Source organism: Rhinolophus sinicus, linkage group LG05 (genome assembly GCF_036562045.2).
Source record: "Rhinolophus sinicus isolate RSC01 linkage group LG05, ASM3656204v1, whole genome shotgun sequence".
NCBI classification, from domain to species: domain Eukaryota; kingdom Metazoa; phylum Chordata; class Mammalia; order Chiroptera; family Rhinolophidae; genus Rhinolophus; species Rhinolophus sinicus.
The window spans coordinates 165877187-165901961 of record NC_133755.1 but is presented as its reverse complement, the minus strand read 5'-3'; the positions used below and the strand labels follow the sequence as shown (position 1 = coordinate 165901961).

Genomic DNA, 24775 nt, shown 5'->3' with positions numbered 1-24775 from the left:
TCTCAGGGCATTAGAACATGCAGTATTTCTCCAAACTATTTAACCAGGGAATTGTTTTATTCGGGAAATACTGCTCCACCCACTGCATGTTAAGTGATCACTGGGATGTCTTCTTAGGACTCTCAGCATCAGCAGCAAGCACACTGACATAGCACAGTGACATTTCTGGGATATGATTCTATAGGTGATCGTTAATTTCATACTTTTTTGCTTGAATTGTATCCCTATATTTGGGTACGCATCCTGTGGGGATCTGGAGTGTACTATACATTCTTACAGGGACCTATTAATCCTCCTTCCAGCTCCCATCACTATTGTTGTAACCACTTGCCAATCGTTGGTCTCGTCCATTAGATTAGCAATTTCTCTCGGCCACAATTCGTTCCCTCACTCTGTTTTTGGCAACAAACTGTGCTTTGCACATCCCAGGCACGACATTTTGTTTTCCATGCAGTTACAGCCAGTAAATTTCAAGTCAAGGCAGGATTTTGATCCATGGATAATATCTTCCAGTTGACCATAAGACCCTGTTCCCATTTTTAATTTGATTAATTCATCATTGACATGTTGGGGATAGGATATCTAGTGTGCATTTTGTTTTGTGCAAAGCAGCATTTTATATATTAGATATCATTGCCAATATAAACCTGCTTGGTGCAGCTAGATGTAGGGAGTGGAGAACAGGAAACAGGAAGATAGTGTGGGGCAGGGGTGAGCTTTTAAAGCTATCCTCGCAGAAACTGGTTGTCCACAGTTTCCCATGGGGTAAACACAGCTCATGAGGTTTGGAGTATAACGAATAAGGCTGTTCTAGGTTTTAATAGGCTCACTCAGGTCAGATTTACATTGGAATGACTCCATTCTTTCCAGTAGTTTTGTGTCATTTTATCTAAATTTAAAAAATACAATTGATTTCAGTAAAAATTTTAAAAATCAGTATTTTAATTCTTCTGAAAAATGATCTTTAAAAAGTAGTACCATTAACTAACTGTAATTGCATCCCACAGAAGCCTGGAATCTCTTCTCATTTAATTATAAATTCAACATTTGTGCTTTCTGGACTGAAGACAGAGCTAGCTGAGGGCAAACTGTCAATTCACTACTCCTAATTACCCACATACAAAATTCAAAACAGTACCAAAAAATAAACTGTCTGTAAAATAATATCTCAACCCAAGCATACACTGCAAATATTATAAAATACGAACACTGTGTCACCAACTTGAATACCTTCAAAATGAGAGATTAGTACCTAGTTGGTGAGTTTTTACAAAGTGCCAATAAATTGCATGTTTCTAAACAAACGCTTGGCAGAGGCACAATATCATATGCGCCTACTTATTTAGTCCAAGTGAAGAACTTTCTATCTATTGTGTGTTCTTCCAGCTAAAATGAACAATTCACTTTGAATAAATTTCTTCTGAGCCATTTACGATAATACCCTCTTTATTCCATTTCTCATCTAGGTTTTCTTTCTTGCTTTTATTTTTATTTAACATTATTATCAGTCCTGAGATCTTCTCATAGGATTTTGGGCAGACACGTGCTAAGTTTCCCTACTTGTTTCTTTCTGCAATGGATTAGTCTGCGGGGAAGGGGCTAATCTCCTTGACCTTTGTTTTAAAAGATGTCTGGTAAAAAGGCTACTTCCTTCCCATACCGTTGAAGCAGTGAACATGATGCCCAAGGAAACAGACACTGCAGTATCCCGGTCAAAGTCCTCTGCTTTGCCTACCTCAAGTTTCCATGGTGAAACCTGAAGGCCCCTCTCTGTAGCTGTATCCTGTGACTCTAGATTTTCTCTCACAAAAGAGGTGGAATCTAGTCCCCACACGTTGCCTTGTAATATGCTTTGAGCAACAGAATTCAGTAGAAGTGATGGTGTGCCAGTTCTCAGCAAAGCCCTCCATTTGTACGCCCACACTTCTGCCATTGCATGAGAATATACCCAGTTGACTTGCTAATGAACCAAAGAACCCAGCTGAGTTGCCAGTCATCCTAGTCTAACCATCCCACAACACTCAACAGCTGGTCAACCATACACCCGTAAGTCTAGCTGGGATAGAAGAGTCTGGCCTGGATCAGCTGAACCTCAACTCCCATGAGCTAAATAAATCCTTATTACTGAGGTTTAATGGCTGCCACGCTGCATTATTGAGGCAATAAAAAACTACCACAGGTAGTGGATATAATGTGATTGTGATTGGCTCCTGGCCTCCATCGCAGGCTTATTCTTGTCACTTAATTGACCTCACAAAAACACAAGCTGATATTATGTTAATGAAGTTTTTGAACTCTGCTTACAGTGTTAGGTGGTGTGGTGTTAGTGGTGTGTTACTGTATTTTCATTAAATTCCCAACTAGTGAATTAAGAAAGACTCTGAAAAAGTTGGTCTCTTGAAACAGGTGAATGATGGTGGTGGGTGGGGGAGGGGGAGATAACCAAGAGCAAACTACATTCTTAAAAAGCACACACACACACAATCTCAATGATAGAGAGAAGTAACAAGCTGAAGACTTAATATAAATATCAAAGTTTTCATTTGTTCTCACTTCCATTTTCAATTACCTACTCAGCAGGAGGTTGCTAGAAACCAACTGTTGTTTCCTTAGGAATGCTTGATATGAATATTACTTTGGGTTTGAACAGGATTTTAAAATGTATGTTCTTTATTTTAACAAATTATATGTTTTGGGATTTTTCCATTTCATAGATAGCTCTTACATTAATAATCAAGTAACATGATTCTCAACACTATTTCCCATGGGATGGCCTCAGAGATGGATTAAACTTAACTACTGGAGTGGTTAAAATCCAGTGCACATATAAACAGCACATTAGTTAAGAGCATAAGGCTAAAAGATTTGAAAGGGTAATCGACTACATACCAGTAGCACCTGTTATCAAAACAAAAGATCAAGAGGCTTCACGTACAAGTTTTCAATATCCAACGTTATTTTTTCCCTACCAATAAAGTCTTCCATCTGTAAAGGAAATTGAGAATTATACATATAAGAGAGAAGAGAGGAACACAGTGTGTGTGTGTGCGTGAGAGAGAGAGAGAGACAGAGAGAGAGAGAGAGAGAGAGAGAGAGAGAGAGAGAGAGAGAGAGAATTAGAGCAAATGACAGAATCTATTAGTGTGTATGAGAGAAAATGCAGAAAAATATGTAGATTTATCAGGATACACGTTCTCTTTATATTTTATTTTCATAGATGTACATTCAAAGCTCGGAGTCTATCAATGAACACAGCTGAAGAATATCAAAGTCATCTTGTGTCAAAATTAATTTTATTCAGGATGAAAAATACAACATGTAACCAGATTAGATGATAGTCTATGATTAGTTCTTTACCACATATTTCAAAAGAACTACATACTTATTTCCCCTTGTTGTTACTGCAATATATTTCTTTTAATTTATTATTACATAGAAGGTTACAATGTAGTGTTTCATGTAGCTTTTCCTTAATAGCAGATAGAGGACGTGTTGCACACAATTACAGGCAGGAAAAGAAATACATAATTTTTCAAAGTAAGAACAAAGAAGACACCAAATCTACAACTTGTAGTTCAGAATTCAGGGAACATTTTTTCTTTAAATAGGTAATTTTCTTGGGTATGATGTGGCCTGATAAAAGCTCTAGATTTTACAGACTGTAGCGGCATAAAGCTATTTCCAACACGATGGATGAAGATGGATTTGAGGTAGAAAGGTGGTCATGGCTTTCCTCTTGTATAAAACAATTTTCTTCTTCTCAAAATATCTATGCTGCAAATAGACACCCTTGCCCCCCCAACCCACCCAACCTATTCTAAAAGAATAGGAATTTCTAACTTTAAGCCTCCTTCTGGCCAGAGCCCAGTTAAAGAGAACCCAAAGTTAAAATGTCCTGATGTTTTAAAAGCACATATGCTTTAATCAAAACATATTATTTTAACTTTTTTTGGTTTCTCTACATCTGGTAATTATATAACATGTTTAAAACGAATCAATTAAATGCTAAATCAGAAGCTGCACCAAATGCCTAACTGAAAGCACTCAAAGTATAGGCAGGGTATGACCATCTAAGCATGAATTTCATTCTTCTGAAGAAGCAGTGACATAGGCTTTTGATAAACATCCTTCCCAAATGTATAGACCACAGGAAGGCTAAGAAAACATCTGTTAATTTACCCAAAAGGTAAAATGAGACATGCATTAAATTTGTGTCTGCTTTCAGAAAGAAAATAACTGGAAGTTTCAAGAATTATAAAGGGCTTAATATATATATATAAACAACAATAAAATTCTCTTCAAAGGGAACTGAAGGCAACAATGTGTTCTGGTATTACAATTAGGTCAAGTTCTGCTGTGTAATTAATGATGAAAATGAAGACCTGGGAACTAGGAAATGTTGTACCAAGGGGTTGTTTCTATGCCAAAATGAAAGTATGCTTAAATGGGCAGCCTTTGGTAACATGATCTTTGAGATTACTGTAATCCTGCTTTAAGCCTCTTCTGTGATATAAATTGGGACATGAAATAAATAAAGAAATCAAGAGCATTTATAAAGAGCAGGGAAATAAAATGCAGGGAAAAAACTCCCAGTAGAAATGCCAGTTAGGCCCACAGGATTTTGATTGTAGCTATCCAAGTGGTCGCTAAAGAAGTAAGTGTATGATGGCAAATAAAGTTAAACAGTATACACAGAGCCGTAGCCTAATACATACACATATAACTGACTGAAATATATGAACTTATTAATTTGGCCAAATCATGAAAACAAATATAGGAAATCTATTTGGTCATGTGGCTGATGAATTATAAATAACCAAAACATAATGGTGAAAGAGCTGAAGAAATAAAGGAAGTTATTGTACAAGGCTAATACGAAGGAATGTAAAAATGTAACATTGTCTTCTAATTCTTATACAATTTCTGTCACGGTTATTAAAAAGAAGGTATCGTATTAGAAAGCCCCCACCCACTTTCCCAATGCTGTATACAGTATACAAATCAGTGACAAATGTATTATCATTTCCAAATACCATTCTGTTCATCAATTTACAGTTGCATAGAAAGGGAAGAAGAAAACAATAATATATGGTTATTATAAAAACAAAATATCCTTTTCTCTTTGGATAGTCAGTGTTTTACTCCTTCCGTAGAACCCACAGTCAGCACTCAATAGCATGTTTCAAGGAGCCATGGAGCTTCTGATTAAATGGAGCTTGGAACTGGCATTTGCTGGAAAGGGCAATGGTGTAAGTCAGGAAACGTTGCTTGGCTAGATGAATACTTCACATTGCCTGCGGGAAGGGAAAACAGTCAGAACAACACTGACATTAACCATTACAGGTAGCAGAGATCTGTCAACTCTTCCAGGAAATAAAAGTGCTTCTTTCAGAACTAGTCAAATTCTATTTTGCTGTGTTCAAAGGGGACCCTTGGCTCCTTGGATGAGGTCCTTTCCTCTCATCCTGAAGTCACCTAGTTTGTTACCACCACAGCCGATAAAGACGAAGTATGGAAGACCGATCTCTTGCCCTGGCTAGAAATCAAGTTAAAATTGAGGGGACTTGGCTTTTCCTTGCTCAAGGTACTAATGGTGAGTGAAGTAGGCTGGTGCAAGCACCCCATCTCTCCCCGGAGGGCTGTTAGAGGTCTCCTGCAGAGGGAGTGCCCTTGACAATTCTAAGTCTGAGTCCCAAACTGGGGTCCAGACAAGAGTAACGCAAGAGGGAAACTGAGTCTACTGGTGTGCAGTGGCGCCCATCAAAGGCTCGGGGCCAATACAAGACCAATACAAGAGAAGACATAAATCTGGGCCACCCTCAGGGGAGTGGCTTCAACCTTTTGAAGGAAAGGTCTAATAGGTAGCTTTTTAAAAGTATTTTGAAGTTGGAATTATTTTTTTAAAATTACCTTTAAAAGAAATAATCCGAAACTGGGGCCATGCCTCCTAAATCACAAGAGGCCTTTCAGTAACATGCAGAAAAGACACTTTTCTACTTGCCCTTATCTGATGGAGGACTTTAGGGCAAAGCCCTAATGGTCTCTGGAACTGTGTTCCTCAAGTGTCTAAGAAAGCTGCCCAAGGGGCCCTTCTCCTCCCAGCTGTGCCAGAAGCCACAGACTCACTTGACTCTCACCTAGAGCTTATTCTCCATTACTATTAAAATTTGGACTCTTCAGAAACTTGCTTCTATATTTTGAACATTTCACGGCCATGTCAGAGGGAGCAAAATGTTAGTGAACACTGATGGTTCACCCACTCGGACATGTGGGGCTCCTGGGTACCAAGGCAAGACCCTCACAGGGAGGTGGGTGAGAAAAACACCTCAGCAGTGCACTCACATTCAACTCTAATAGGAGGTAAGTGCCAGCTGCAGTAAGTTCCAAGTACGTTGAGAACAGAGAAGGAGAGGAATTCCTTCTACCAGGGAAAGGAACATGTTATTAGGTTGGTGCAATAGTAATTGCAGATTAAAAGGTTGAAAATAATGACAAAAACAGCAATTACTTTTGTACCAACCTAATACATACTAACTAAAACTTTGGTGCCGATTCATGTTGAAATAAAGACTAAAAGGTTTTTTTCCAATTATTTCTATGTACTTTATTACCCCTCTGTATTAAAGTTTCATAAATGTCTACTAAGCAGGGCACAATAATTCTCATTTTAGCTGTCAGAATGCTAAAAATTGAAGTCAACACAATGTAAATATTAACACAACTATCCAGGTGAAAACATACAATTTTTCCTGAATTTCCAAGGTTTGGAAAGTGAGGGGAACTAGGAGCAAATGTTGCAGGGGAAAAGAAAGGAATGTGGAGAGAAGGTAAAAAGGAGGAAAGGGTCCTCCTGGAATGAGGGAAATATTTGCTGCACTAAATAGCTGCAAAAACCAGGAACATTTTTCAACTCAATTTCTTAAAATCTAAAAACAAAGTAGAAGGAGAAGTTTTCTGAGATCACTTTCAACATATTTATTATAAAGTATTTGAGGATCTAAAAGAAGGTTTCCCTGTCCCCTTCCTGACCCCCTCACTCATGGCCTTGCCCCTACCTTGGGACCATCACCACTCATCTCATCATGTTCTTTATCCTTGTATGATCGTGGGCCACCATGAAATGCTCCAGACGACTGGTCACCTTTCATCTCATGTGCTCTGTTCCATACAGAGATCTGCATATCCCTTATTCTGTTCCCATGTCTCGTCCTCCCTAGTTCTTGAAACCCTTCCCGTGTGCCCTCTACACCACATGGTCCATCACCATTAAAACCCATATTCTCAAACTCTTCTCTAAACGCATCTTTCACTTGCTTGCTCTATTCAATACCTGGATCTCCCCTGAAGACACAAGCTCCCTCATTACCCTCACACACATATATGAGTGTTTTTTCATTTCCCACACTTCTCATAGATTGGATAAGTCCTTCTTAGGTCCTCCTTGTGTTTCTCAGGGCATTTTTTCTCTCTCATCCTTAAAAACACCCTTGAATGTCATGCCAACAGATTATACCACCCACTATGCAGTCACCTTCTGACCCCTGGGGTCATGTTCCCTTACTTCTTGAAGGACAAATGGCTCATTGCCGTCATGTTTGAAGCTATTCTTAAATCTTAATGATTTCAACATCCATACAGATGATTCTTCTAATACTCTGACCTTTCAGTTCCTTGAGCTCTTCTCCTCCAATGACCTTCTCAGCCACTCACTCAAAGTCTTAAATATGGACCATTGCCAATACCTGTAGCCCCTCCAACATTTCAGTTTCAATGATCCTGCCTTCTGACACCCACCTCTACCTTTCCAGCTTACTTCCACGAGGGTGCAACTTCATCTATCCTCTGATACTGCAATTGGTTCTCCCAGCTTTTTTTGCTGTCTCCACACCTAAGGCGTCTTCATTTTACTCCCTACCAACTCACTAGACGCCTGGTTCAATCATTATCATCACTTCTTTGATTCTTCCCTTGAATTGTTGTACTCTCTTGGCCAAACCAAGATCTCAACTTTGGTTAAACCGCAATCCTCGGCCTACTCTGATGCCTGTGCTCATGAACTTGAATGTAGCTGGAAGGCAACACACAGCCCCGCAGACCATGGTGCCTCATGTTAAATTCACAAATAGGCACCTTAATTGGTGGCCTTGGATGCTGCCTGGCAGTCAGTAACACTCTGTTCCAGAGACCAGGTGTTCTCTGTTCTCTGAGCAGCTACAGCACATCCTCTTATGTCTCCTCACACCTATGATACCTCCTCCTGTCCTCACTCGTTGCTGAAGCCCTGGCTTCCGGTTCACTAGGACAACAGAAGCAACCAGAAGATAACTTTTGCCCTCTCGAGTGAGGTCCTTCTGTCTCATGTGCTCTTATACCACATCCACGTATCTACTTTATGTTCCCGTGTCTTTCCTGCATTTACTAAAGACAAACTCAGACAGTCTAGGTGTCTCATTAAGATCTCGGCCCCTCTTGTCAATAAGACAAGAACACAATCAGAAAGATTAATAAATAGGTTCATGGAAGAAAACTTTCTCCAAAGATCAGTGGTTTTGTGGCACATTATTATGAGGAGTATTGGATAAGGAAAACACTGAAAGGCATAAGGCTGTGGCTGCCAACAGTTCTCAGCAAATTTTGAAATGAAAAATCAAGACTTTTCCCCTCTCAAAGTAACAGAACCACCTTTGTGAACCGCTCCAGTCAGTGTTTTTAAGTCAATGTTCTGTGGTAGCTACCTTAGGTAGGTATCTGGGAGAACAGTGGCCAGCCAAATTTATCCAGGCTAACTTTCCAAGGAACATATGAGGTTGTTCAAAAGCTGATGTAACACAAAGGATCAAGCACTGGGTATTTGGGGCAGAACAGGAAGAACGGGCTTGGGAGGGGTTCCCCCTCCTCCGACTGACAAACCTTTGGTGTACAGAATCAACTAACATTAAGAATCAACCAAGTTTAATTTTCACAAGGGAAATAAAGTAGCACTAAAATGGATGGTGGCTAATCTGCCTTCTCTACCATGTTTCCCCGAAAATAAGACCAGGTCTTATATTAATTTTTGTTCCAAAAGATGCATTAGGGCTTGGGTTCAGGGGATGTCATTGTGTAAAGTCAGGCTAGGGCTTATTTTCCGGTTAGGTCTTATTTTCGGGGAAACACGGTAGGTTGTAATCAGCAATACCTGAGCCAATCAACCTGAGGACTTCAAGGAACTTTAATATCATAATATCTGGCCCAACATTGGGATTTTGCAGTTTGAACTCTGGGGTTGCTTACAGGGGATGACTTTGCTCCTGGGACCTGGAAACTGCCTGAAAAATGAGCAGTCACTTTGTGGTGTTGGTAAGTATCCCAAAAGCTTTTGTTCTACAAACCTAGACAAGAACTAGGATGCTGACAAATGGCTAAGCATACGTTAACCATTGTTCTCATCTCACAGCCCCACTTGCTTGCCCACTAAGTCGGCCAACTGTTCAAAGTCCAGCTGCTCCCACCAATCTGAAAACGAATGATGTACGCTTGTCATCTAGCTTTCCCTAGCAATGCATCTCTTTGATCATCAGCTCCTTGCAATGTTTGCCTTTAAAAATCTTGCCCTATGCCCTCCATTTTGGAACATGTCTTGGCTCCATACTGAGGGCTACGTCCCTGATTTGCAAATCATATACGAATAAAACTCTCTTTTAATTTTTTTGGAATTTTTGTTAACAAACCCATGATCTCTTACCTGTGGCCTGCTGGGGAGATTTGCTGAAAGAGAAAACAAAAGAAATCAATTGAAGGTGGTACTGTTGCTTGGCTGGTTCCCCCTCTCACATCATTCCCAGCATGTTAAATGAATGCTAATAAGAAAATAAGAAACAGTGTTTGTTTTTGTTTTGTTTTGCCTAAATGCTTTAACAACGGCTAGTTTTCCTAATTTCTCATATCCCAACTACTTTTAAGATACAAAAATTCCACCAAAATATGCAAAACACATGCTGGCTGTCTCAAATAAGTATACAATAAAGCATTCAGTGAGTACTTAGTTTTGTAAAAAAAGAAAATTCTCAAAATTTCCCACTGAATTATTGCCATGTATTTGGTTTATATATCAGAACAGAGCAAATTCTGTGTATTTTGCGGAATAGTACAAATTTTGACCAAGAAGTCATTAAGGGAATGAAAGTGCATGGGTCTTTCATTTCTGCCGTCCTTGGCTCAGCCTTGCCCCAACGGCTAGAAAGATGATGGCACTGTGCTCGCATCAAGGAAAGGGCCGGCCTAATCCTTGACAGTGTTCTAGGAACTTGGGCTAATACTTGAGCTTTAGATGGCTCCAGCTAAGAGCCTCAGAGAAGTTAGAATATAAACTCTAATTTGCCTTTGCATCTAATTTGCAGCTCAATTCCTCCCTGGTTACAGAGGGCACGAGACAGCGTAGCTGCTCTGATGGGCTCTAGGAGGGCAGCCACTAGCAAAACTTTTCTCTAAGGCCTCTGTTTTTTCATCTCTCCCTTTCACTGGGAAATCTCCGAATTACATCCTCTCATACTTGACCCTAGGGAGGAGGGGGAGCTCCGCCCCTCCAATAATGGTAATATCTGTTCTGGGTCAAATAAGAATTGTCCCTAATCACCTGGCATGTTGCACACCTGCCCTCTCTCATCTTCCTGTGCTTAAGAAAAAACAAGATATGTGTGACCACACAGTGGGTGCCAGTGGCTTTGTGAGGAAAAAAGAGCAAGCAAGAAGGGCAACCTTCCTATGATGCCTGGAGAGAGAGGGTGAGCCCCAGTAGTAGGTGGGGGAAGAATCAGGCTAACACCAGCCGAGTCCTACTGGATAGGGAAGTTACACTAGGAAGAAAAAGAGTGGAGCCCAAACGTGAGCTACACCCAAGGGAGAGCACTAGCAGTAAGTACAACACAGGTAGAGTTACGCTTCTCTTCTGAGTAACAAATAGCCAAATCCAAACAGAAATCTGATCTATTTTGTTCAAAACCAACATTTTTAACCCTAGGGCTTTTTATCAAATAAAAGGCTATGGGTACTCCCTTGAACAAATCATACTTTTAAAAGAAGTCACCTTATTGGTTCCTTCTTTAATTAAGAGCTAAATAAAAACTTTGAAATGTGTTCACATAAAAAAAAAGAAATCAGGAAATCATTTCATTTCAGTAGGTTTTGAGTTTTTATGAATGCCACTTAAGTTTAAACAACATAGGCAATTCACAGTGAAAATATGCCTGTAGATAAAAAATAATTTTAGAAGTATTTTTTGGTCTATCAGCGAAAAATACTGGGCTTACTACTAGTATCCCATATATTTAGATGACATAAATGAAAAAACTGACAAAAGACTTTACACTAAAAAAATGTCCAGCAGTCAGTGGAAATTTTAGTATGTACATTGGTCAATAGGCAACACAATTACACTTCCTTCATTAACTCCTTGCCAGGAAAAGTTGGAAGTACCTGAGTCTTTGCTCTGAAATTCAACATAAATAATTAAGAGGAGACTTTAAAAGACCATAATTCAAGGATGCTATCAGGACCAACTGGGGTATATATTTAAGACAGGAATTCTAAAGTATGATGTATGACAATATATAGATACACTGAAAAAAAAAAAGAAGCCATGTTTAAGTAGACAATTCATGCAATTAGGGTTTATGAATACAGGTTCACTTTAATTCCAAGGTTGCTAGAAGTAGAAAATCACTTGTGACCATGCTAATTTTTAATCCACAATGGATCAAAAGTCAAGATTAACATGCAGATCAATTCATTGTTTGCTGGTGAGAAGTAATTTTAAAGTGCTCATTAGTTATAAGGGCTCGGGAGATTGGCTTGGCATCGGAGGGTGCAAAGCCGATTTGCTTAGGATAATTTTCCAAAGGGGGTCAGTAAGCTTTGGGAATTTGAAGGCTTATTAAAATATTTGCTAGCTGAGCAACTTAAAAAGGGCAACAAAGCAAGTGAATCCTACAGAATCTTCTGAGTGCTATCTGGGGAAACCTCAACCACTAAACCACCCAAGTGGGAAAATGTTGTCATTCATTTAATTCAGAAACATGTATCGGACACCAAGTCCATGTCAGGGGCTCATTTCTATTCTGTACCAATTTTTAAAAGGTATAATAACTTTAGGCAGAATTTAAAAAATATGTATAAAGTTTACAAATAAGTCAATTAAGTTCTTTTATGGAAAGCGATCCCTATCTTGGAGATTTTTATGGTATTAAAGGAATATATATACTATAAATACCAAGAAGAGCAAACTAAACCCAAACTAATAGCAGAAACCAAAAACAATAAGACCTAATTTCAAAAGATTCTAAAATACACTGATCATCATTTCTTACATGGAATATACTTGAGCACTTCAAAAAAACACATGACGCATAATGTTCATCTACAGAAAACTATACATATTATAAATATTTGAGGATGGACACACTTAAGACTATGAGAACATGGGGCCAGAATTCAACCTTGAAGAATAATTAATATAAAAGATTTAATCTGCTTATATTTTATGGCTGTTACAGAGCCTAGAAAATAAGCTGTAACCTGATAGCCTACGGACTTATGTTCCTGTAAGTCTCTACAGGGCTAAACGTGTGTGTGTGTGTGTGTGTGTGTGTGTGTGTGTGTGTGTGTGTGTGTGTATGTGTACATATGCTAGCACATGCTTTTTGTGGGGGCTGATATATAGTAAATATGATTTAGTAAATTTTGAGACATAGAATTACAAATAATAACCCGGAAAATGACACATTCCCAAATGTAACATATTTATGTGCTTGTGGAAAGTGTAATATGTCCCTTAGGCAAATACTTCTAAAAATTCAGAGAAGACTGTATTTCAAATAGCTGTTTCCATTTTCTGCTAATGATGGAATTTTGGAAACTGCAGAGTAGCATAAATTGAAGAATACTTTTTTAATGAAGTCAGTATATGTTATTTATCTCCACTCCTGATAATGTCTTTTTCCTCATTTAGGATGGTATTTTCTGAGAAGATGGAAAAGGGTAAGATCAGAAGCTGTTTATCTATATATATTACAAACATATGATAATATATATATATATATATATATATATATATATATATACTAAAATATTATCTTAGTGGCTGCCTAGATTTAAAAATCAATTTGTGAGGAAATCACCCTAAAAATTATACATTTTTCTTTAAAAGATCATTTAAAATATAATCATGGCATGAAGTAGTATGTATGCATATACAAGTCAACTGTTTCTGTGTGAACCAGCAGAAGTGTTTTGTTGGGAGCTCAGCAGAAACTGCAAGGTGGCAAGATGCTAAAGACAAAATGTTTGGAAGAAAATCAATCAATAAGTAAGAATCATTAATAATTTCCTCTGGGAATTGAACTGTTTTTATTTGATTACTTTCTGGCTCTTGGTTGTTCATATGGAAATTTCAGGGTCATGATCTGTGATGCTTTAAATGGTTTGGCCTTTATACAGTGACTATTTCATTCCATAAGAAAAGAAATCAGAAGGGGGGAAAAAGAGGAATATCTAAAAATAATCCGTTTCTGTACCTGCATCTGATGACATGAGAGATCAATGTCTAAAGAAAGGGAATTATATTAGAAAAGGCTATTTTCATACCATGTTGGCATGCCACTAACGTTTTTTGAAGTAATACACATTCCTCCCTATAGCTTGCACTGAAGAGGATAATTTCATCTTAAAACCAGATTTATTTTATTTGCCTTCACGTTATCACTCATAACGCAGACAGAAAAGTCTCAGAGAACACAATTGCATTGTCACTGCACCCGAGGGATGTGATGGTATCGAAGTTGAGCTTCCTTTGCTTTGTCGACATATAGAATGTTTGATTTGGTTCCAAATAATACTCAATCCTGTTTCTAATATTGGTGTTTGTTATCTTACCTAAGAAGACAAAGGGCCCCACGCCGGAAAAAAGAAATGGAAGGAAAAGGCTAGTGGTGGTGTCAGGACCGTTCGTACTCACGGCAGCAAGATGGAAACGAGCTGTTGATCTGCTCCATAACCTCTGTGAGGTCAGTGCTGGTGTCGTGAGGGGGAGCCAGCAGGTCCTCTGACGCTTGGACAGCAGATAAAAAGAACAGACATCCTGAAATTAATGTGCGACCTTCCACCAAAATCCATCTTCAGGAGAAAATGCTAGATCTGGCCTCTAAACACCAAGGTGCAAATTGTTCTAGTAAAAAAGGACAATTTTAGGGGGAAAATACCAAAACCATTTTTGTATTAATTTGTTGGTAGTATAACTTTATATACAAATAAAATGTACTAGATATTTCTGTAGAAAGAATCCATATGCCAGAGGAAAACTCATGAGTGAAAAATATGTAATGTAGCCATATTTGTTTCAATTTATTAGTTGGAATTTAATTATTTTGCATTGCAACGATTTTCTCATATGAGAAAAATATTGTACCAATTTCGTTTTCCTTCCTTCTCTTTGGAGACTTCAGCATAAGCTTGCTTATGCTACCACAAAACTAGAGGTATCTTATAAGAGACTTTATACTTTCATGCTCTTTAGTCTATAATCAGTAGCAAAATAATTCTCTTATTTTTTTTAATTAAAATAATGTACACCTGAAATCTATGTAATTTTACTAACAATTGTCACCCCAATAAATTTAATAATAAAAAATAATAATAATAATGTTAATGTTTTAGGTTTTCTACTGATTCATGTAGGAAAAGATATCCCAGAAACAAATTAATTTGGTTCAAGTTTGTGGTCCTCAGGAAAACTTGGATTTTATCAATAAGGAAATGTCATTCCAGAATCTTGGTTGACAGAGTCCCTCTTAGCAGCAGTGACAGTTTCCCTTTGAGATCAATGACACACTGGATGGGACCTCTGCTTCAGATTGGGGGGCAAGGAGATGGCAATGTCTACAGAGACTGAGATGGAGAAAGCAGAATACTGAGTTCCGAGACCTGAGCAGAGAAAACCATGTTTGGTATAATATTCTTTAGCATTGTATTCTCAATTTGTACAAATGTGAAATTTTAGAGACAGAAAATCTACTAAAAAAAAATAATTAACTAATTAATCATTACTAAAGCAAAGAATTTAAACAGTTGCTCATCCCAAAAGGAAAGAACACTTTTTTCATCTTTCACCAAAATTCAATCCACTACTACACACTATATATGGACATTTATTACAGCTATTATTCTAAAATGCTTTTTTTTTTTTGTATTGTTAAAATGGCTTTGTATTCATCTGAGACCAAAGAGAAAACAAACCTCCATTGTGCCCTAAAGCACCCATGTGTAAGAATGTTATTTAAAATGAAAAACAAACAAATGGCAAAGCCCAGAGAGCGTGAGGGTATAGCGAAGTCTTGGGGACACTGACCTGCTTGGTGCAACTGTGCACTGGGGTCTGGATCCAGGGAGTGGCTCAGTGCAGACCGCTGAGGGGAAGCCCAGGGGGAGACTCCATTGATTCGGGAATCAGATTCAGGCTGGAAGAATTACATTCAGAGGTTAGGGCAGAGAATAGACTCAAATGATTATTAAGGAAACCATTTCCATTTCTAACTTCTCCTCCCCCACCACGGAAAATTAAATCATGCAGAGTTCTTTACCCTTAGACACTTTCAAACACATTTTAGCATCAGTTGGATGAACTCACTAGAACTTCCCCTGAGCACCAAGTGGCCCTTCCCTTTCAGTCTGGGCACACTGAAGAACTCACTTGGTTATATTACAAGATTTATGTATCAATGTCAGTTTCATCCCTCAGTTGTTCTTTCTATTATTTGCCTGTCAAACAAGTAAATTTAGAAACATTCATTTTTAAAAAATGAGCACTGCTTATCATACAGTAAATTGATTCAATTTCAAAATCAGCTCATCTTTAAATTTAAATCAATACTTAATAGTAATGTCAAGAGTATAATTTTGGATTCAGATGCTTGAACTCAAACTTTGTCACTCAGAAGCTGTGTAATTCTGAGCAAATTTTTAAACTTTTGAGCCTCAGACTCTATTTATAAACTGGGAATGGTAATATCAGTACTGTGTCACAGGGTTTTTTGAGGTGGTGATCAATTAGTATTTCTAAAGCAATTAGAACAGAATCTGACACCTACAACCACGTGGTCAATGTACTCTCACACATAGCTTTGAAATGGTGATGGATGTATCAGACAAGCACATGCTTAAATTAGAAAGTGTGATCCATTGCAGAGGGAATGCAGAAGTGACAAAGTTTTTGATGCTGCTTTTTTCATTAAATCTATATTAGTTGAAGCCTGGTAGTTTTGCCAGTTTTTTCTTTCAGAGTTGAATTATTTATCTTCTTCTGGCATCATGCTGTCATTAAGGAGATAAGAGCTCTACAGTCTGGGATATACAGAGCTATTCAGGTATCAGCTATCTCTAAAAGGATTACTATGCAATTCTGTCGGCACATGATCCATTAGGCAGCTCTGTCTGATGGGATGGAGAGGGTGTGTGTTTGGGGTGGGGCGGGGAGTAAGGTGAGCAGAAGAGCATTTAGCTCTCTGCAGAACATCAACAGGCTATGGAAAATGAGGTTTTCCAGTGTGGCTGCCTTCTGTAAGGATTCTATCTATGCACCAACCCTCCATATTCTAAATAAGAGCTTTCAAGAGCAAATTCATCCCTTACACAGGCACCATTCAGAAACTTCAGATTCACAATGCTAACAATGCAACTGGCTCCAAGGTCAAGATGTGACTGGCTCCAAGGTCAAAATCAGACATTCCACAGAACTTTAGAGAGAGGAGAGCCAGGCAGTGAGTCATTCTCGGGGAACTATTACTTTTAATGATGGAAGTTTGGAAGTCCCGAAGTATGCCATTCCCAAAACAGTCTCATACAAATTTGGAAACGGTGACAGGTATACAGACAAGTGGATGGTTAAAATATGAGGGGTAATTTGTGGCTCACTGTGTAAGTAATGCCGAAATCACACTGTTTTAAATGATGCTTAACATGTTAAAAAATACCGAGAGCAACTGTGAAAATACAGTTTTCTACACCTGAGAAAATCACTGGAGAGAACTTGTTTCTGCCTTTGATTCAATAAATCATTCTGGAGAAAGGCGTTTCTATTCACTGTCAAGGCACCCTACACTGCAAAGGCCAAAGAAAAAGGCAAAAGATAATACAAATATTGGATGTCAGGGGTTCTTCAAGGTAGAGAAGTCCCAGGCCCATTTTTAGGATTCTATACAATATGCATCTGCTGTAAAGGCATCTTCTGTACTAGTTCTGTGACATGACTCCTATTCTTTAACTGCTAGATGCAATCCAGTACTTAATTCTACAGTGTGCTGTTTTTACGTATGACACCATCTTGTTATACAAGGCCTGACAATTGAGTTCGCGAACTTGTTGCAATGATGTTGCTAACCTTTTTTGATATCAGAGGAACTATTCATTATGCATTTGTACCAACTGGACAAACAGTTAACCAAGCTTACTACTATTTGGAAGTGCTGAAAAGGCTGCGTGAAAAAAGACGAGCTGAGCTTTTCACCAACAATTCATGGCTCTTGCATCATGACAATGCACCAGCTCACACGACACTGTCAGTGAGGGAATTTTTAGCTGGTAAACAAATAACTGTATTGGAAAACCCTCCCTACTCAGCCAATTTGGCCCCAATGAATTCTTTCTTTACCCAAAGATAAAAGAAATACTGAAAGGAATACATTTTGATGACATTCAGGACATCAAGGGTAATACAACGACAGCTCTGATGGCCATTCCAGAAAAAGAGTTCCAAAATTGCTTTGAAGGGTGGACTAGGCACTGGCATCAGTGCATAACTTCCCAAGGAGAGTACTTCATAGGTGACCGTAGTGATATTCAGCAATGAGGTGTGTAGCACTTTTTCTAGGATGAGTTCACGAACTTAATTGTCCGACCTCATATAATATACTATCTTGTATGGTCCTTAACAAGACTGCAGGCATCAAAAAGGCAGACACTTACATCCTAAAGAATGGTGTTTTTCAAAATTGCAGGCTATTACCCTTTGATGAGTTATAAAATTAATTTGTTCTGACCAGAACTAAGAAAGAAAGATAGAAGAAAGATGAAAAGGAGGGAGGCAGGAAAAGAGAGAGAAAAGAAGGAAGAAAGAAGGGAGGCAAGCAAGGAAGAGAAGGAAGGAGGAAAAAATGAAAAATAAGATCATTACAATAGGAATTATTAATTTTTTACATACATGTATGTATTCATCATACTGTAAATTGTATTTCTTATTGTCAAGACATTTTGCAAGCAACTGTCATACAACAAGTTAGGAAATAATAGTAGTGAACTAATAAACATCTGTTACTTAATTCCTTGAAAACAGCTCATTGAAAGAAAGGCTTTAAAATGAAGAGTTCAGGTCACATCCCTTTATCTTCACAGATATTTCCTATATTTAATTTATGCAGGCCTATTTTATAGGCTCTTTTCCCCTAAACTGTTCAGAGCTGAGATAGATTTCAGTGTTAAAGAAGAGTGGGACATTCCATCTCAAGCTGAGCAAGCACATTCTTCCATGCTAGTGAGAATTTAATGCTTCCATTTGAAGAGGGATTTCTACACCAGTCTAAATGAACTGTGGAGGTGAGAAATTGAAAGTGAACCTCTCTAGTGATGCTGGGACCAAGCGGGGCTGGGACGAGTGGCACGGAGAGGACCGGCACCACGTTCTGTACACGCTACCTGCTCCAGCAGCTGTCGGAGTCGGTGGAGCTGAGACTCCAGCTGTTTATTGTGATCTTCTAAAATCTGCATCCGTGCCTCCAGCCGCCCTTTGTGCTGCCTCAGGAGTTTTGCTTCTGCTATAAGTTCTGAATCCTCAGACGTGTGATGAGGAGATACAACAGAGTCCGGAGGTAAACCGACAGGGAGCCCCCTTCTCAGGTGCTGGTCCTTTAGCTGCTCATATTCCACCTGCAAATTTCTAATACAGAAAAACGAAAGCTGGAATTCCTAGTGTGTGCATCGTCTTCTACCCCAACTTGTCTGTGAGCTCCACATGTAGCTCATGCTACGTACCTCCTCCCAGGTAAAACCATTTCTTAACAGCAAGCATGAATAAAAGGGTAGCTTTAAGCAACTGTTCTAACAGGCATCTGTAGCTGTTAGAACCCAAATGCAGCTGTAAAGCCAGCAGCCCATCTTGGTAATGCCCTCTAAAACTGACTCCACCATGATCGCTTGGATGATAGTTTGAAAGAAAATGGGTACAAGCCATGTGAAAACTATTATTAAAGAATTTCCCATGACAAGTTTTCCCAGGATAACATATCATCTTCTCCCAGGTCTGGCATACCTTTGTTCTTCTTCCAGGTCCGCAATGATCCGTTCCAGCTCTCCACGTTCTTCCCTTTCTACCGACTTCAGAATCTGAGCTGGACTCTGGGGCTGGCTCACCGGCGACTCCCCGCCGAGTGTCTGGCAGTACTGCTGGATAAGGGCATGCTCGTCCTCTCTGGGGAGACAGGGGAACACAGAGGCTCACATCTGGACATGGAGTCTTTGGACATAGAGGAAGTAGAAACAGTGATGATGAGGATGGCTGCTGGGCCAAATTTGCCTTAAAGTGGGAGGCCCCATGACCTCCCTTTAAAACTCTGAGAAGCTATTTATCTAATAATGTATGTGTGCTACACATACCAACATTTCGTGCTTTGCCTTAGTCTAATATGTATATCTCACACACCTCAGAACAGATGTTGTACTCAGCAGAGGAGGTTATAAAATAAAGTACAATGTGAAGACAGCTACTAGAAAAGATATTATAGGCAAAATCAATACTTGAATGCCAAACAAGTCGATTAAAAGACCCTTAATCAAAAATAAACTGCTATAGACTGAATGTTTGTTTCTCCCCCAAATTCCCAAATTCATATGTTGGAACTTAATCCCCAATGTGATGGTACAGTCAGTCAGCTGTTTATATCCATGGGTTTCACATCCACAGATTCAACCAACCATGGATTGAAAAAAAAAAAAAAAAAAGAAAAAAAAAAATATATATATATATAATCCCAGAAAGATCTAAAGAGCAAACTTGAATTTGCCATGTGCTGAGCACTACACTGAATTCACTTGGATGAGGTGATATGCAGGAACATCCTGCTATATAGTCTATAGGCAAATCCAGGTCACATGCAAATACTACATCATTTCTATAAGAAGCACCTGAGCACCTGTGGGTTGTGCTATCCGAGGGGGGGGGGGGGGTCCTGGAACCAATCCCCTGAGAATACCAGGGGACTGTATTTGGAGGTGGGGCCTTTGGCAGGTGATTAGGTCATAAGGGTGGAGCCCTCATGAATGAGATTAGTGCCTTTATAAGGGTGTGAAGAGACCAGTTTTCCCCTTCTACCGTGTAAAGACAGCTGAAAGGTGGCCATGTATGAACGAGGAAGTGGGCTCTCAGCAGACATCGTATCTGCTGGAGCCCTGATCTTAGACTTCCAAGCCTCCAACTGTGGGAAAAATAAATGTTTGTTGTGTAGAAGCCACCCAGCCTATGGCATTTTGTTATAGCAGCCCAAATGAATGGACTTAGACCTAAGCTGATCTCACTGTCTTTAGCAATTGATTGAAAGCCATTTCGTAGAGTTTTGTAACCCATAAATAGGGAATATAATCCTCATACTTTTTTTACTTAAATAACTCAGCACAAATTATAATTGTAGATATTTTTAAAACATCTACAGATATTTTACTTGACATCATCAGCATGTCATTTCTAGGAGCAATCATTCTTCATTAAAACATAAAACTACAATTAATTCACTTGGATTCCCCCACTTTTCTAACTGCTTGTCTAATGAACTAGACATATCAGTAATGTGGTTGAATCTAATGACTGACAGAAACAGATGCATAACAAAGTAGACAAGATGGATACGTTCACAAGAAGGAAACGCTTACCAGCAGGCATTGCATCCCTTCCTTCTTTTATGAGGAGATCCAGTCAGATCTCCTCATAAATGTGCACATTACGGACCTCCTGGCTAACGCTGGCAGGAGAGTCCTGCCACAGAATACCTTTAGCAGATTGTACCTGGTCTGTTTGGATGGCTTTTGGTAAACAAATCCTGGAATTTATGGATTTATTGGATAGGGCTTCAGAAAAACATCAGTGAAACAGATAAACACACAGATCTGTCAAAATTAGACTGGAGATGCATTTTGTTGTCAACATTTACATAGATTCATTTCTTTCGGGAAGCTGATAGGGTTTAACATATTATTATAATTATCATCATCAACACTATGATTACATTCTTTCATTAAGGTATGTTGGAAGGGAATTAAGGCAGTTTCTACAAAAAGAAACCATTTATATATAAGCTATAATTTTAGTCTTACATGTTTTCCACAGATTATTAGGCCAAACATTTAAATGTAAATATAGATACAGTCAAGTTCTTAACTATATATAGTGAAAACCAAGAGCACATCCTTTAAATACAGACAAAACATGAAGTACCAGATTAGGGTCATTAAACATCAATAGTGTGTCTGGTGCTAAAATAGAAAACGTAAAAATATAGATCTACACCAACGAAATACCATTAGATGGACTATAATTATACTATATTTAAGTCATACATAGTAAATACTATCTAGATTACAAAATTAGTACATACCGGATAACAAAAGAACAGTGATTCATCCAATGACCTTTTGAAAGTAGGCAAGACATAAATAAAAATAATAATACTTTCCTTCCTTTAAAAGATTATTCTGTTCCAGGCTTCAGATGAGCAAACAACAGTGCCAGTACAAACCACTCCAGTCTCCTAATTTCATCCTTTCACATAAAACTCTGTTCTTTACTCAAGAGCAGATGGCAGATGAAGGAAACATTCTGATGGCAGTGGCCTAGGTGTCCTTCAGTTCCTGCCACTGAGATTCCCCAGGACTATCCCGGGTCCTGGCTCTGTTTCAGATATGGTTGCTCAATTCCTTCTTCAAAGAAAATGCGTATTCTTAAAATGAATGCCCGTTTAAATTGTCCAGAGGCAGACATTCAAGGGAAAAGGGAGTATTGGAATTTGGGTCTCTGTGGGGTAAAAGGATGTGAGATTGGTTTATGTCCAGGCTGGGGAGATAGCAGCCCATGATGCAGGAGGTGCAACAGCAAACTCGCCAGCTTCACAGAAGATAACTGCTCTGAGGAGCCAGGGGATTGATTCCACAATTTGAGGGACAGAGAAAAGCTCAAACTGTTTCTGAAGACACAAATGACTAAAGAGGCTTGGATAACTTAGAGAGAATTCAGACCTCAAAGCATAGGACTTTTTGTTATTACCGACGGCTGAGATCACCCAAACCAAGTACAAGAGATTGGTCCGGCAGATGTTGAGTTACAAAGTCTTCGTTAGCTCTAGACTGTGAAGCTGAGGTGTCAGTGGACAATGGGCAAGTGGGGCAAGGACAGGGATCACCTCCAGGAGGACAGGATGGATCATCAGATGCTCTGATCCCACTCCATTCCCTCATCCTGGAAGCCATCACTTCCTGCAGCAGCTGAGACAGTAGGGTGGTCAGGGGTGGTCAGGAACTTGTGTCTGAAGCTGGGCTGCCTGGGTCTGAATTCTAGTGCTACCACTTACTGACTGTGATTCCCTGGGCAGCTCCTAACCTCTTAGAGCCTCAGTTTATCCATCTGGAAAATGGTGGTAACAAGAACAAGAGTGTTATCGCAAAGAGTTCTGTGAGGATTAAATAAGCACAGATGGGCAAAGTGCTTAGAATAGTGTCTGGCTTTTAGGATGCTCTATATCAAAGAGGAGATGGTGGTTGCTTTTGTATCATTACTGTTATTATTCAAGAGAAATCTAATAACATTTTTATGGCCCAGTTCAGAACAACAACAACCTCAACTCAAGAGGGCCTTGGGGAAAGGTGGAGAATTCAAAAGAGAAAAATTCCAAAAAGTATTGCAGAAATTTGCTAACTTATACCATTTTTTTGCTCAAGGCACTTTGAGTTAGTTTTTAATCTTTCCCCACAATAATCAAAATTGCGAATGTTTTGATGTTGGTTGCCTCAAGACAGACCTGAGAGTGGAAAGGAAGAGCCAAGGCTGCCTTGAGGAACACTGACCCCTCAACCGGAAGCTGGCGATATAGTTAGGTAAGTATTAAAAACTGTCATCTGTTGTCTCTTGGGATTGTATCATGACCCTGTGAACATTGGAACTTTGGGGAATTTCCAGGGGCAGGCCAGAGTGAGAGTATGTTGCATACTGCCTGCTACTATAATTGGTCCTGTAAGACACAGACGAGCTTTGATATAAGCGGAAAGCAAAGCAGGAACAGCACCGCCTCCTGTTAAGAGCAGCCCCCATGTCTTCCTCCACCGTATGATCCCAGATGCTAAATTATTATGGGAAACACAGTAGGAGAACCAGAGAAATGGTGAGGCTAAATTCCTGACCCTTCCTTCACAAACCCCAAGGAGTACCATCAGCCCGAAGGATGTAATAATCAACAAGAAAAGATAGTTGTTGTACTAATACTTATTCGTCTTGTTAAGTTAGTAGTACCTATTAAAATGGAAGTATTTAAATAAGTAAGCATTATACATTTAAAGGAGGAAAGGTGACCATTCTAAGTCAAACTGCTGGAGTTTAGGTCCAGAGTAGGGCTTAATGATTCAGAGTCCTTGCTGGCATTGTCACCTGACCAGAAGCATCCCTGCATGGGCACAAAACAAGAACCCCAGTATGGTTATTCAAACTGGGAATGAGCTAAGAACTTCCAGAACCAGCAAATAATATTATCAAGATAATATTTATTACCATATTCATTAAGAAAATATTGATGTACCAGTGACTGGGAAACAATTGCTCATTGGTGGTTTATACCTACTTACACTATTGAATTAATTTAATCTTACACATCAGGGAGAATGTGTTTCCTTGCTTTTTCTAGCACCTAGAGACCACCTGCATTCCTCCATGGCCAAAGCCAGCAGTGTAACATCTGCAAATCTCTCTACAGCTGTGCTCTGCTTCCATGGTTACATCTCCTCCTCTAACTTTGACTTTGCTCCATCTTACAAGGATCCCTGTGATGACATTGGGTCCACCTACATAATCCAGGATAATCTCCCCATTTTAAGATCCTTAACTTAATCACATGTGTAAAGTCCCTTTGGCCACATAAACTGACATATTCATAGATTGCAGGGATTAGGATGTGGACTTCTCTTGGGGGCTAATATTCATTCTATCACAAATGCCATCACCATCTTCTTGCCCTGTAGAAGCCCTTATCTATCTGCCCTCCAGCCTGTAACGTTCATGAAGACACTATCCATATCTGTAGCCCTTTACAATATCGGGTGCATGGTAAATGTTTAACAGCAGGTTTTCTAAAACATAAGTGAAAAGACCCTGATTTGTAGCATTTTCAATTTGTATGGTTTAAACACTCTCATATGGCCAACTTAAGCTAATGACTTCACTGAATGTGGAGTTGGGAAAAGATGGTCAGTCGCACATCACCTGACAAATAGAGTAAGTTACCCCAAGAACAAAGATAATAATAAAATGAAGTAAATTAGGGCGTGATGAGTTTTGAGTATTATCTTTGATTTGATTTTAATCTAATCTATGTAAGTATACATAAGCTAATTTTTAATAATGATTCTGTTTAATAAATAGCTTAAAACTTCTTGAAAATTTCATAACCAGCTCTCACAATTGACTCCAGTATACCATTGCACAGTTGATATATAATAAATGTTG

At 39.0% G+C, this 24775-nt stretch overlaps 1 protein-coding gene across 1 annotated transcript in view; it reads right to left on the bottom strand.

The window, feature by feature from the left end:
• Positions 1–3276: 3276 nt before the first annotated feature.
• UTRN (utrophin) overlaps positions 3277–24775 on the bottom strand; it is a 463855-nt gene continuing 442356 nt past the window's right edge. Inside the window, exons 69-74 of the mRNA XM_074333962.1 lie at positions 19331–19489; positions 18718–18958; positions 15380–15488; positions 13991–14083; positions 9725–9747; positions 3277–5294 (exon numbers count right to left, since the gene is read on the bottom strand). Coding sequence (XP_074190063.1) covers positions 5286–5294; positions 9725–9747; positions 13991–14083; positions 15380–15488; positions 18718–18958; positions 19331–19489 — 634 coding nt within the window. The 3' untranslated portion in view covers positions 3277–5285. The remainder of the gene's footprint in view (positions 5295–9724; positions 9748–13990; positions 14084–15379; positions 15489–18717; positions 18959–19330; positions 19490–24775) is intronic.